The 15,180-nt window shown below is 38.8% G+C and overlaps 1 protein-coding gene across 4 annotated transcripts in view; it reads right to left on the reverse strand.

Annotated features, from left to right (window-relative positions):
• PPP2R5E (protein phosphatase 2 regulatory subunit B'epsilon) overlaps positions 1-15,180 on the reverse strand; it is a 77,366-nt gene that overhangs the window by 20,177 nt on the left and 42,009 nt on the right. For all 4 annotated transcript variants that reach the window (XM_055802659.1, XM_055802655.1, XM_055802648.1 and 1 more), the window contains 2 exons: positions 12,895-13,091; positions 874-975 (listed from right to left, as the gene is read on the reverse strand). In XM_055802659.1, the coding sequence (XP_055658634.1) occupies positions 874-975; positions 12,895-13,091 (299 nt within the window). The remainder of the gene's footprint in view (positions 1-873; positions 976-12,894; positions 13,092-15,180) is intronic.

A 15,180-nucleotide genomic window follows, 5' to 3' on the forward strand; every position in this document is an offset into this window, starting at 1 on the left:
ATATAAATGAGGGATGAAACCTACATTTCAACAGATTCTGAATTTGAGAGCACAAAAGAGTGAAGCAAACTGCTCACATGCAAGGATTGTGCACGCAACTGTCCACTAAAATCTTCATTTCAAGCTGAGGTCAGTCGTGCTCCTCTGCTTACAGAAAATCCGAGACCCACAAACTGTTACTCAGGCAAACTTCTAAATTTACTAGTGCTGTAAGCCATTGCCCTGACTAACACAGACAGGACCTGCATCTGTATTTTCTATAAGGGAATTTATTGCATTAGTATCAACAATGCTTCCTCCAAAATTAGTCGATGTTCTTTGTTCCAAACACCTTGTGTTGACACTTGAGGTACAGAGGAAGGGATGATAGCACAGCAGTGAGCGTGCATCCCTCTACAAACACCTGAAAGCAAACCCTGACCCAGGAAGCAGAAGGAAGACTTGGGGATGTACCCTGTCATTCATTTTTCTGATCAGCTGCCAACACCTGTGTACTTTTCTATGCAAATTAACTACCCACGGTAAAGCAAAAGCGCTAGCCGTTATCATCCCCGCAATGCTCTTGTTGAAGTTGCTGAAGAACACTTCTGCATCAGAGCAATTTGAAAGCAAAATAATTTTTAAATCAATGAAGGAAAACAAGAATATGAGGGACACCATCAATGCGACTTTGAAAGAAAGCTTCAACATTTTGCAAATTCCACGAAGTATGCTCCTGTGTTTGTAGGTCTATTATAGTCATGAACACTATTAGTAAGCGTCAGTGTCTCACAGGCTAGTTCTGATTCACAGGTTTTTAAAAAAAGCTGAGAAAATTATTAGATAAATTATGCAATGATAAGCATTTTTTTTCTGAAATAAATTATCAAAAACCTGTAAATGTGGCCATGATGCCTCCAAGGTGGGCTCATCTTCTTCAGGATCAAATTCATTGCTGTCACTAGGTGGGAGAGTTCTGAAGATATTGCAAGATACCTGAAAAGCGAAAGAAAGAATGATGAGATCTATTTTTCAGATAGTTGCTAGTTTTCAGGGCTCTCTATGTCTATCCCTACCCTACCATCCATCGCATAAGCAGTATTTCTTTTGCCTGCTGTCTGACAAAGTCCTTCAGCAACAGTACAGGTCTAAGGAACCTGTCACTTTACAGACCAGCCACCAGCCTCAGCTTTCCCTTCTCCAGGTTTTGTTTTTGTTTTTTTCTTCTTTCCACTGATATCTCAGCATTAGCCAGTCTGCCACTACTTCTGTCCACCATGTTCCAGAGAAGCCCACCAACATCTAATTCCCAGTCCTACTAGGCATCAATGGGCTGAGAGCCATGACTGTTCAGGAGTTACGGGAAACACCATCAACATGCATTTAGAAGTGTTTTCATAAAACACTTGGTTATTTTCCTTTGCACATAAAAACATTAATGATATCTGCTTAAGGTCTCATCTGTCAGCACTTGTGAAGAATTTGCCAGTGCTATTCACACATTTATATGCCTGGTCACCTCATGCCAAGTACAGAACCTGGTACTAAATGAAAGCAACAAATAGCATTTGCACAACACTTAGCCTACATTTTATTTCATGGTTGGTTTACTTTGCTTAATCTTATTTAGAGGTACTTTGGTGACACTGCTTGGTTTTGTGAAGTTCATGCTGTCAGCAAAGACTGAATTGGAATGCTTTCCTGGGTTAATTACAGTGCTGAATGGAGCACACAGCTTATTATGCAGCAAATCTGACAAACTACAAACATGTTGTAGGGCCTTTCCTGCACTTTGAAGGTGATGTTGTGCCTTCTTTCCACTCTGCTACTGCGTTTGATCCATCCTTAAGCCAGTTAATCAAACAGCTGGGGAAAGCAGCATGTTATCTCCTAATCCCGTCTATACAGGATCTCCTCATTGCAGTTCAGACAAACTAAGCTATTAATAAACAAAACTAGCATGTTCTTCAACATCCTTATTTATTTTTCCAGCCTTTTACTCCTGTAAATGATGTAAAGCTAGTTTGTAAGGCCTGTTTTCACTATGTTGGCAACTTAGTAAGAAAGGGCACTTTAAAGCCAAGAGTTTAAATAAAATCCAAACTGATAAAACAGGTGGGAAAAGGCAAAGTGAAGGTTTAGAATTTGCAAGACAAACAGAACAGATTCAGGTACTCCATAAACAGAAAGATGAAACAGAAGACTGTAGGAAAGCACGTGGCACTCCCAGTGAGGAATATTCACTGATCATGAGGGAAAGACCAAATAAGAATAAGTATGGTTAAACAAGCAAATATAGGAAAAAAAGAGGTCACACAGGTTTCTGCTCGGACTTTTTCCTTCTTGCCACAAGAGGGTGTATTTCACTGCAGTTACAGTACAACACTTCACAGAAGCCACCTCTGTACTTGCAAAACTCACGTTTTCAGGTCGCACGACTTTCAGCCTTAACAGATGCAGCACTTATTACAGCCTGTGCTGATAAGATACTGAACCCTGCTTGCCCTGTATGCATACCTGCCAAGTGATTACCAGCAGTTATTAGAATATATTTTTTCTCCCTCCTCCATCCTCTTCCCCTGACTCATTCATTTCTCTCAAGAGCCCCTCCGTGGAAGACTTTTCTAGTCTCATGAGAAAAACTCAAATAGCTACTCCAGGAATACACACGTTATAGTTTGTCTTTCCTCAACGATTCTTGAGCTCCTCCGTCTTCTATCCCTGATACGAAAAAGCAGGGACAGGAGGAAAGTGATGAGAATCAGCAGGACAGAGTTGTTTCTATGTTAAGAGCACAGGGCAAATGAGGGTAGACAGCCCAAAGGATTCCCACATAAAAAGGTGGAAATGTACCTGTTGGTGCCTTGGAGCTGAACATCTGGGATTCTGCAATCCCTACTGAAGCATGTTTGGTTAATGCTTCACATTTAAAAATCCAAGTTTTCTCATGATTTGGACCAAAACAGGGAACTAGCAAAACCAAAGGCACTTAGCAGCTATTTTTTTTTTTTCTGCTTTAAACTTAATTTGAAACCACAAAGAATTTTTGCTGCAAATTTAGCCATACATAAATTAATGAAATTTGTACCAACAGATCGGAGAAAATGTAAGTATTCATTAGCTGTTGTGTTTAGAAAATTAAACAAATATTCAATTATGGTACAAACAAAACCTGCAAGGAAAAGTACATACTTTCCGAGTGAAAAGTTAAACCAAGACAAATTCCTGTAAGGTTTAAATGCAGTCAAACCAAGCCTCGAGCAGTTAGTGGCAAAGCCTTAACAGCATGACAGAAGTATGAAGGGTTCAGCAACAATTAGTTGAGCGCCAGCACTGACACCTGAGTCTTGAGCTTGTAATAAAACCAGTATGATTTCTGGTGAGTGCCTATTAAGAAAAGGCCAGTCTCAAGGCAACTCAGAAGCAAGTTTTTTGCAAAAGAAAATTGACACGCAGGAGTAAAATGCAATGTAAGTTACAATATGGTCCTAGTATACAGTTTGCTCTCTTTAATTTTCTTTTTTACATTAGGAGTAAAGATAAGCTATATGGAGCCAAAACAGATACTCTCCTGAAAAGCACAAGCAAAACAGGTTATCTTTAAGTGTTTTCCCCAGGTTATCATAATTTTAAAAGATGTGTGCCATTACAGTTACATTAATCACCACAACACAGCACGATAGCTCATTTACATGCAGTGTCAATTTATAGCATGCTTATCTAAATCAGTAGCCTCTGGGTGGCTAATGTTTATAAGCCTCTAAGGGAGAACCGAAGGCAACAAGTTCTTCCATGCATGAACTGCCCAGCTGTACATCAGAGACTTCGACAGCCACCACACAAAGGCAGGAATTGGCTACAAATCTGGAAGGAATAATTTCTCTTGGATAGGCATAAGGTAGCTACTTAATATTTATCCCTGGGCTCCAGCAGCATGCCAAAATTCCTTCAGCTGGATAGCTGCATCATTTCTCTTCTGACCTCTGTTGGATCATCAAGCCAAAGGCCAGCCCTGCCAGCCTGTGCATACAGCCCCTGATGATTCTTCTCCCACAGCCACCACAAACGACTGCTGGTCAATACGGATTTCCATCTCCCACTGATTAGGAACGCCTTCAAACCCAGATGATATTTTTGCAAAGCAAATTTGAACTCTAATATTCTAGAAAGTTGTGTCTTGACAGATCTCTCCTATTATGTCCTCAGAGACATCTGCATGCTGTCCTCCGTGACTGTCCCTTCCAGAAGCACACGCCAAACCAAGCGTAGAAAAGGACATCACTGCTCCCCCTCTGTGCAGAATCTGAACATTCAAGCAACCAGAAGTCAGTTTAACAAAACCAGTAAAATCTACCCATTGGCACCGAATCTAAAATTTCCAAGATCAAGTTGGGAATGCCAAAACGATAGATTTTTAAATTGGAGATGCCCAGAAACCTCTAAGCTCCATGTCAGTGTGTCAGTCAGGCACAACTTCGACCAGAAGCAAGCAAAAACTTTTCCAGGCAATTACAAGTCAATGTCAATTTGTTAAAAACAAACAAGAAGATCGGGAAGGCTGCTCTGATACCCCCGCAAAGAATGAGCTGCAAGTTCTGAACAGAGCTGATGACCAGTACCTGGCAATGCAGAACCCAAAACCATGAATATGCTGTTAAAAGTAACAAGCTTCAAGAAAACCTTGATTTTATCATCACATTTATATCTGAAGTAATTTTTAGAGAAGAAAGTACTAAAACCTTAAGTCTGAAGTCAGCAATAAATGTTCTGAGAAGCCCTCCCTTTGTCCCTCACTGGACTGCTATAAAAATGACAACGCAGTAACAGAAACACTTCACAAATTCAATTTCAGCTCAGTGCTCCTACTCTGTGCTGTTTGAAACAGAGATTTTTATCAGTAATAGTTTTCCTGAATGGAGCCTGAAGTGAAAACAAACATACACACAGGGAAGCTTAACACATTAGCTATACAAAACCAGGGGAAGTGAATACCCAATTAGCCCACAGGGAATACCTGTTGTATTACCAGTAGCTGGAACCACCCAAATAAACCCCAGGTACATATGGAATTGAAACCAAGTATCTCTGCACACACCGTGTTTAAACTACTGTGCATATTAACAACATCCAGTAACAATAAAATGTAATTAAGCCATAACATGAAGCCATGCCAACTGGGAGACAATGGCCCTTAATGGACTCTAATCTTGTCCTTCTGAAATACATCTGCATACGTTTATCTTTTTGATATTGTTTATGCATTTATATATTTTAGAGCCTGATGTACTACTGCGGTCACTCGGCTATATTCTCTCTCTATAAACCATTGAATCATTCTCAGAAGTTTGACTGAAGTACATCTTGCAAAAAGTAGTATCTAATTTTATGTAAAAATCATAAATGATTCCACCAGCATTCTTTTCCTGAAGTTTTACTACTATTAAACTACACCACACTGCTGCTGATTTCAAAGTTGAATCTGCCTGATTCCCTGTTGATTCTCGATAAACCACCAGATCTCTTTACTTCTGTATATATGTTTGCATATGCAGTATGTATGTATTTATAAATAGACATGACACTTCCCCAACTTCTGTGCTGGGTAATGGCAAGAAAGAGCTTTTGAACCCAGGCAGTTGTTGGTTTCTTTCTTTGTTTTTAATCCTGTGATTATTTTTGCTTCCTTCCCTTGAGCTCCCACCTGTACACAGCAGGTGCACTGGGGTACGTATAAAAAGTCAGACCATCTCCCTCTTGTTTCCTGCATGTTCCTGTTTTATTTTTTCAACATTCACTTCTTTGAACGGTGCATTGTACCAGAAGCTCATATTAAGATACTCACAACAGTAATCCACAATGCTTAGGTCCTTTTCTGCACCACTGCTTGCCTGAATACAGCCTTTCAGAGCTTAATATTAGATGCCTTCTTTTTGCCCAGCAGCATTAATTTTGACTTGGCTACATTCAAATGGACTCTGTTGCACTGCAAACACAGTCAACAATCCAGGTCACACGGTGGGGGGAAAAAACGTTCCTCTCATCTTTTCTTGACCTTTAAGTCTAAAAATTCAATCTGCAAGAATTTAGCTCTGGATCAGGGCTCCTAAACTTGTTAGCTTACAATTTCCCACTTCAGCAGCAGTAGCAGCTTCCATCCATACAGATGAGCAAGCAGCAACACCAAGATCCTTTGGCTATGCTCATAGGAGCAAGTCTGTAGAACAGAAGAGCTGGTGCTCTGGTGCAATGACCACACCATGTACGTTTGGAGGGAAGAGTTTCTTTCTAGTGATCTCTTGCATTGAAGCCCATTAGCAAGTTGGAAAGCTTAGGTACACTCCTGGAGTAGGCATTTATCCAAAAGGAAGAAAATTTACAAACCCCGAGACTCCTCCATCACAAGCATCGAAGTGGAGTGAGGAAAAAATGGGAGATCCACTTCAAGAGCACATTCACCATCTCAGAAGTGCTAGCACAGCCCCATCCCCAGGCAGCCCCGGGTAGACTTCTCGCTGCTGGAAACTGGAGCTCTGAAATTCCACTCTAGGTCACCTAGACCTCAAGCATAACCGTGCACCCTACTACTAATGACCCTATTCACTGCTACCTCCATATGTAACTATGATTTGAGATGATCCAATGGAACAGTTATTAATTTAATGTGTGCCCAGTTGATACTATACAATACAATCTAAAAGCATCATAGCAGTAAGTCAAGTATCTTGGACAAATTCAAAGCACAGTACCAGCAGAAAAAGCCCCTCGTCTGTAGAGCAGGCATCAGATCAAGTGAAAGCCTGCCAATACATAAACTTGAACTCTAGACAGCATTACAAAACTCATACTGTCTCAGACTCCAAAGTGAAGAACATAACAAAAATTCAAAACCCAAGAAAACTATCCCCCAGAAGATTCACATTGTGCTTAACTACAGATACAATGCCTGAAAAGTATTAAAGATGACACAGCCAAAATGAGGGGTTGGGGTGCACATTCCTTTGAGATAAAGTAAATAAAGAAAGAAATAAAGAAATAAAATAGCTGCAGTTCGAAACAAGTACTTCTTGGAACAAAACTATTCTTCCAGTTTATTTCTTTGCTCTAGACCTAGTCACTGTACCATTATGCAGATAAGAGTCTGACGAATGAGAGGCCTATGTAACCAACAGGAGGAATAATGGATACGGGTAAATGTAATTACATACTGTCGGGAAAAATTATTAGGAGCAACTACTGCAAGAGGAGCTGCCTCCAACTGATATTTTGAGAGGAGTACAGAACATCAGAGCCTCTTCTTTTAATAAGCATTGTGGGTTTTGTGCAAACTAGGTGTATAAAGAACATGAATAATAAAAAGCATCTAACAGCAATTTGGAAATAATGCGTAAAAGAAACTGAAGTCAGATTCTTTTCTTGCTTCTACAGAATTGATAACCCTCACAGTAAAGAAACAAGAACAGAATTTAAAATCTGATGTGATTTTTGCCTTTTTTTTTTTTAACTCTGATAGCATGCTTGCTCCATCATGGCTACATCTACATGGCAATTTTTAATCAAAGTCCATTTGGGGGGCATCAGAGGACATTGCATCTTCCTTTCAGCATTTGGGATGGTTTCAAACAATCTGTTCAACTTCTACTGATTCAAGTTGAGTTTAAGATTAATTCCCAATATTTTACAGAAATCCTGAAGTTATCGAAGAGGCATTATTTATCAATTCTTATAAGGGTATATGATTTATTTCCCTTAAACTCAGAATGACATTCAGTATTATATTTTTAAATATAATGCAAGAACCAACAGGAACATATGCACAGGGTTTTAGTTACATCAAAAAGGTAAGACTGAATGTAAGTAGACTTGCATTAAAATCTCTATCCAAGAACATTTAAACAGAGAAAACCCTAAACAAGATGAACATTTAGCGAGCAGGGTGTCATACTTAGTCATATGTTATAGCTAAAGCTATAGAAAATAAAGAAACTCATAATGCCTATGAAGTCTAACAGCTAGAACACTTCCTAAAAATAGGTTCCTTAACATACTAAAAAAATCATGGCTTAACAAGATATTCTTTATGTTTAAGGTCTGTCACAAACTCCTGATCAGACTCTGCCCTCACATCTGTTGAGACAAACCTCCAGTAAAAGGAATGTAATCCCTCTAGATTTATATCAGTAGAGAAATTAATTAAAAAAAAAAAAACAACTTTAAAATGCAATTCTTGGTATTTATTTGGTTATTAATTTAACCAAGTTTCTTTCATTGTGTTGCTCAACATAGCTTCTGAGCTGCAAGACATCTAATATGGTTTCACTTTGGCTATAGAGATTACAGTCTTATTTTACTTGATTCATCACTACAGAAAAGACAAAGTTGGTAACATGAAGCACAAGGCATTTCTGCACTTAAGAGGAGAACAAACACTATTCCATTCTAAAAGGTGTATCTCAAAAAAGTTTCATTAGCAATCTCTTAGGGGCTGGCAACCATTCACACATGCTGCATAGACATCACAGTAAAGTTTAGGGGGTGGGTTTACAATTCTTGAAGCAGCAAGCAGGAGAGCTGAAGTGTTGCTCACCAACAGAGAGATTCATTCATATTTCTCAGTTTAACAGCTTGTCAATTTTTCCCCATCCAATTTTTTTAAATGAAAGAAATCAGTTTCCTCAATCTGTGTCTTAATACCCAGAAACTACATACACCCTTTAGGATACCACAGATAATAACAAACATTCATTTCATTCAACTACCATCGTTTAAGCTACCAACAAAATCAGCATCATTAGTTTAAGCTTCCACATTTTGCTCAGACAGGAACAAATTTTAGATTAAGTGTCCAATTATTGGCTCATAAAGTCGTATTACTGGCATTTCCTTCTTAGCAGAGTGTGGACTAATTGGCAAGGGCCTTTTTTCCTAAGACCAGCCTAATTTTAAAAAATGTCATATGCCCTTCTGAACAACACATCAAACTGCAGGGGAAGCATGCTGAGCAATACCTTCCTGAATAAATCTGTCCAGCTTATGGCCATTAACACAAATCCCAACCGTTCTTCCCATCAACCGATATTGATGACAGTGACAATGCCACTGCAAGCTTGCTTTGGTGGCCATTAGTAAATTTAATTATTTTTTTCTTTTTAAATAACCAGTAACATGCCAACCGCTTCTGCATATACCAAGCTAAAGACGGTGGCTTAAAAAAGTGGACATGCACACAGGCTGACGAAGAGCCAAGTGATCCCACATTTAGCTATATACATAAACATTACATCATAAGTTCAAGAGAGCAAGATGGAAATACGTGATACTACAAATTGGGGATGAAGGTTTTAATGGCATGAATTTAGGATTACTGGAAGTAAAAATCTCCAGGAGCTGTTATGCTGGCTATCACAAACGACTGTTTTTGAAACCCTTAAGTCATAACACCTCCACATTCTAGAAGTAATTAAAAGTCTCAGAGTTTCTGAAGAATTTTACAGGCAGCCTTTTCTATCTTAGTATCTGTAAAGCCAATGAACAGAGAATGCTAATATAAACGTATGTTCTAAAACTTTAAAACAATAAAAGGCTCTTCCACAGATACTACTTTTTTGGACGTTTTAGAAACTTAGATTTAAGGCAAGAAAAGACTTTGTCCATTAATTCTTCTTTGTAAATATTAGTAATTTTTTAAGTATCAGCTTCATACTGGTGCGCCTTTTTTTCTGCTCCGAAATGATGCCAAAACTCACAAAACACTTCTTTCTTTTTCCTCTATTTACAATACTTCCCTTCACCTCCAAATAGCCCAAAGGGCTAAACAGGAAATATTAATTCCTGGATTCATAAACATTAAATATAACAGGGAGGAGGCCTTTCAAAGGGACAAAGAACACATGTGCTCCATTTTGATCAGCTTTAAGATACTGGTCTTTCAATCAAAACACTCCCGTGACAATTGTGGCAGGCACGTCAACAGGGACATTGATTTGTTCGGGACGTAGATCTGTCTTCTTCACTATCATGACAGGTGTGAGATTGCCAATGTGACAGTTCCTTTGTGAACACAGTTGGAGACCTAGATGAAGACCCTCAAAAGCAGATAAAGGCGGCAGTTGCACTCATGAAGTCAACTGTGTGCAGTTATGTCTGTCTCGTATATGATTACAAGCACAATCCTGCTGGAAACAAACACATGCACTTTTTGCAAAGGGCAAGTTACACCAATCAGTGCTTCAGCACAAAGTGACTAACGCTGTCTCTTCACCAGGCAGTATGTGCTGAAAACTTTGTTTTATATAATATTGGAAGTCCTGCCTTTCCCTCTAGGACCTGTATAACTGTACCAAAGTGATGGGAGAAGTCTTACTTTTATAGGCAAAGAACTGGAGGGAAAATGGTATTTGCACCAGATAGCCTATCTGTAAAATACAAAATACACGCAACCCGCAAAAGCCTTGATGATGTGCTTTAGTAGAAACGCTGCATTAGCATTCGTTGGGATGATCGACAGAAATCACTCATGCATTTGCCATAGATTCATTCACATAAATTCAATACCAGAGTACAGCATCCTGCTCACATGGAATAAAACCACCAAAGTGTTTTTCCAAAAGCACATGCACCAAGAACGCTGCTGGCTGGGACAAGCACAGTTGGGGCGCTCCAGCTGCCCAACAGCTTACTCTTTCATAGAGCCACAAGTGTCTGTTGCAGGCTAGAGTTTCTTACAGAATTTAAATATTACAACTGTCCAGGAAATTCTTTAGGAAAAAAACATGTCCACCTCCCTAATTACTTAGGCACCTTTTTATTTGTAAAAAATCCAAGTCTGGGCAGTCAAGGGCCACTGGGTAGCCGTAAACAGGACTTGAGAATATTCTCAGTCCTCCCCTGCTTAAATACCCTGGGGCACTGAAGAGAAAACATAGCTTGAGGTCAGCACTGGAGCCCAAATGCAAGACATGATGAAGAAGGGCATGCATGATGCAATGAAAGGATCAGGGGAACACTGGAGGAAAGAAGATAGAACAGCTTTCCATATCCAAAAATGAGCTAAGCTGAAACTGGAATTCCTGAAGCTCCATTAGCAGGCATCTGTGAAGTCCACTGGAAAAATTTACACTGTATCTTTACTTCCAGTGACTCCTCCATATCAGTGTTACAGACCATATTTAAAAACATTATTTAAAGCCATGCCTTTCAAGCTATGTAGGCAACGCATCATTTCCTTAAGATAAAAACTGTTTTGTGAATCAATGTGACTGCAGGGGCAGTAGGACATGCTAGCAAACAGGTTTTGCATCTCTTCTACAGTGCAAGTTCAGCCTGAGTCATAGTTATCATTTATGATTCAAACTGAACTTCATGAGCAGTTACACGTGAAATTCTGGTTTCTTGGGGCCCAACCTAAGACAACACTAACTTGCAGAGTCTTTATTTTACAAATGTTGCTGCAGTAAACAACTATAATCGAAGTCAAAGCGAGAACACAACCTCAATAACAGAAACGCATTAAAAAAAAACCAAATACCAAATTCTCCCAGGAGGTAAGTTTGGAAGCATCTCCTACACACAGGAGAAGTACCTAATTTTATTGAAGTTACCTGCGCATCAGTGTCCTGTCTATACAAAGGGTATGATATAATTTGTTCATCAAAAGGGGTACAAGTAAGATTAAACTAACATTTGCAAACCATTTAAATACTACAGTGCGGCACCAGCAGAAGAACTGAGCAAACAACCAGTAATTCTGTCTTCAGACTGGTATTTGAATGGCAACCACATGCTGAACAAACAACATAACAGACTGAAAAACACACAGTTCATTCAGTAGATTGGTCCAGTAGAAAAGAGAGAAAGGGAGGGTAAGGAAGAAGGGGAAGAATCTGATCACATAATTATCGGCTTTTTAACAATGCAAACACACAAAGAAGCCATATTAACATTTTTCTATACACCCTTAATTCTGTTTTTCCACTATTAACTGCTTGATGATTCTGTCACAATTTACAGCTATTTTTAAGTATTACAGACAAGCAACACAGCATGCATCTGTGTGCCAGCAAAGAAATGAGGAGCACATATAATGTAATGTAAAATCTATTCATGTTTTCCTTCTTACAGCACATAGCCAGTGGATTCCATGCTCACACAGTACCATTAGAAAACCAACATCACCAAATCTATATTTAACTAATTGCCTTCTCATCCAGGTAACAGGTTAAAGGGTCCTGTATGGTAGTACAGAATAAACATTTTAAAGCAGTGATTGATTTTGCCAATCACAATGATCATTCTTCACCACATAGCTAGCATCTGGTACTGTTTCCATTTTTATATTGAAAACACTATTTGACAATTTGTATATACAAGGTATGGCTTTGTTGTTGAGTAATCTTGCTCACTCTAACAGCAGCTGCTATGAATCCACATAATAAACCCAGGACGTTTTCACACTGACCCTATACAACATTTTTAGCATTTATTATTTAAAAATCATTACCTGTGCATACCTTAGGCTATCTCCACCTAAAGTATACACTCAAGAGCTTGGATGAATTTCAAAGAAAGGTAAGGAACTTGCAAAAATTATTCCATTATTTATACGGGGCGTGGGGGTGAGGGAGGGGAAATGTGAGGGACACTGATTTTATGGCTGCTGGCTTTCTACATCAGGAAACAATCCAGGTTTCCTTTCATACACTTGTTACACTGTAATAACCATCATCTACCTGACTTTAATTAAGAATATATAAGAATTAATATTTTTGTCTTTGGAGAATTATCCTCTAGTGATGTCTAGTACAAAATATAAACCAAAGGCCTTATTTAATCCACCTACTCCAGGGTTCAATTTCGCCCACAACGCACATCTGGAACTGCAAGTGGATTTAAAGAGACCATGAGAAAGAAGGAACTCACCATTCTAACTACTTCAGGGTAAGTCTGCTCTGTCAAACAGCCTCTGCTTATTGTAATGTAGTCCACCAGTTCATTAAGAGTGGAGCGCTTGTATTCTTTCATTTTAAGGTCTGAAAGCGTGTCCATGAAGTCAAAAATGACACAGCACTGTTGAAGTTTCTTTAGGAACAGTTCAGGCTGCTCTGAAGATGGAACGTCTATGAAACAAGAAAGGAAATCTTGGTGAGTCTGGCATCTTATTATACAAAACAGGATTTCTTTTTGAACATAAATTTCAAAGGAAAGCAGCATTCATAGAATTTTGTAAAACAGAGCTCAGATTAACAAACGAACCATTTATAGGAACTGTATTACTATTGTATGTTTGAGACCTTGAACAACATAGTGCGGAAGTGATTTAATCACCTGCTATTAAGAAAATTAAGTTCACCAGAAAAGTCCAGGCTGAAGTGGAGAAGGCGAACACAACATTCAAGACTTAATTCTACGATATACCACTACATACACTGGCGGCTGACATTCACCATCGTTAACTTACACTCCAAAGAAGGATGAAAGAACTGTCAAACACATCAAGCTTGAGTAATTTGTATTTCTAAAAACACTGCGTCATTTATAACCCTATATGAATGTACATGAATATGTATATGAGTACACAGCAAGACTATAATTCTGCAAACAAGTTTTCAGATTCAATCATTACCCCCATGTGGACCCTTTCCAAAGCAAAATCAATTTTACTGAAACACAGTGAGGATTTTTTGCTGTACTATGAACACATAACATGCGTTAATAGGAACATTTTCACACAAAATAATAGTATGTGCTTGACCAACACAGTGAGCAGAATGTACTACTTACTGCTTTTGCACTGTTTTCTTAATTCTCAGCAGATAAAAGACAATAAAACACTAAAATTAACGTCAACTTCTTAGTGGTTTGTTGGTTTACCAAGTGCATCAAAAGAGTACACAGAAAGCTTAGTTCATCTGATGTTCACATACACAAGAGGCTAACAAGAGCAGAAAGCTGCAGAAATGTAATATGCATTTTTACTCTGAAAGTACCGTCAGACTAGCAGGTACTTCAGTTCCTTTGATCTACCTTCTGGTTTTTCTTTCTTTAAAGGCACAAATGGTCCATCAGCACTGGAATCCAGCAGACGACCTTCCAAACCACAATACAACACATAAATACATTTCAACTAGAAAATGTTAATACTAAAGGATTGATGTTTATTTCTTAAAACTTGGACATACTAGTAAAAAAACAACCTTAGACGGAACTTTCTGTTGTTGAGCTAAGGAATACTTGGTAAACCCTGGAAGCTGTCAGAAATTGTATAGTAGTTTTAAGGACAAAGTACCATGAATCTGTTTAAATTAAAACCATGTACACAACAGTTACTAGGTTCAAGTTCAAAAGACCTATGAAATAGTACAAGGTCATAGCACACAACCGCATATTTAAAAAGTACTGATAGAAATGCAAGGACCCCAAGGCACTTCACATCAATTCAGTGCATTGCTTCAACACTGAAAAGAATAAATACGGATTGCAGATGCTACATGCTTTCTGACCTGGCATGATAAAGCACAACAGTTTATTCAACCTTTTTTTCTGCTCACATCACTGCAGTAGTGGCAGGATTCAATAGGTTAGCAAACTGCATCATGCAAAGTACAACCAAGATCTTGGTAAAAGTCTAATTGATGATACTAGGCAGCACACACCGATCTCATATTTATTAGGCTTGGGTAAGCTCTACAACAGCGGTGTCCAAAGGAAATTAAGCAGGGGGAAGCAGTTAGTTATGATACCATGTTTCTTATCACTGGAATCGTTCACCCCACGTTCCCAAAGGCTACACTTATCTGTGGTACTGAAGATGCAACAAACATGGTCCTGCAGAACCCTATCAAGAAGAGCTACACAGGAGAAGAATCTCCCCCAAACACCTCTGGAAAACCAAAGGTCCCCAAACCAGGTCACCCTAAAGCCATTCCACTGGCCTCGAACACATTTCAAATGCCTCACAGCAGGCACTGCTGAAACCTATGATAAGCCAAGGGGTCAGAGAAACTCATTAGCCTGCACCCATTACAAAAAAGACCACTTTTATTAGCAACCCTTCTAAGGTTACAGCCTTACAGGAGATAAAGAGCCTGGGGAAGCAAAGTACTTGTGGATGCTTTCTTGACTACCTGCTTTCAAATAATACAAAAAAGGAGAACGGACTTCAGAGTTTACTGTTATTAGCAAGCAGGCAACAATTAATCAATTAAC

The sequence above is a fragment of the Falco peregrinus genome, chromosome 1, assembly GCF_023634155.1.
Source record: "Falco peregrinus isolate bFalPer1 chromosome 1, bFalPer1.pri, whole genome shotgun sequence".
Classification (NCBI taxonomy): Eukaryota; Metazoa; Chordata; class Aves; order Falconiformes; family Falconidae; genus Falco; species Falco peregrinus.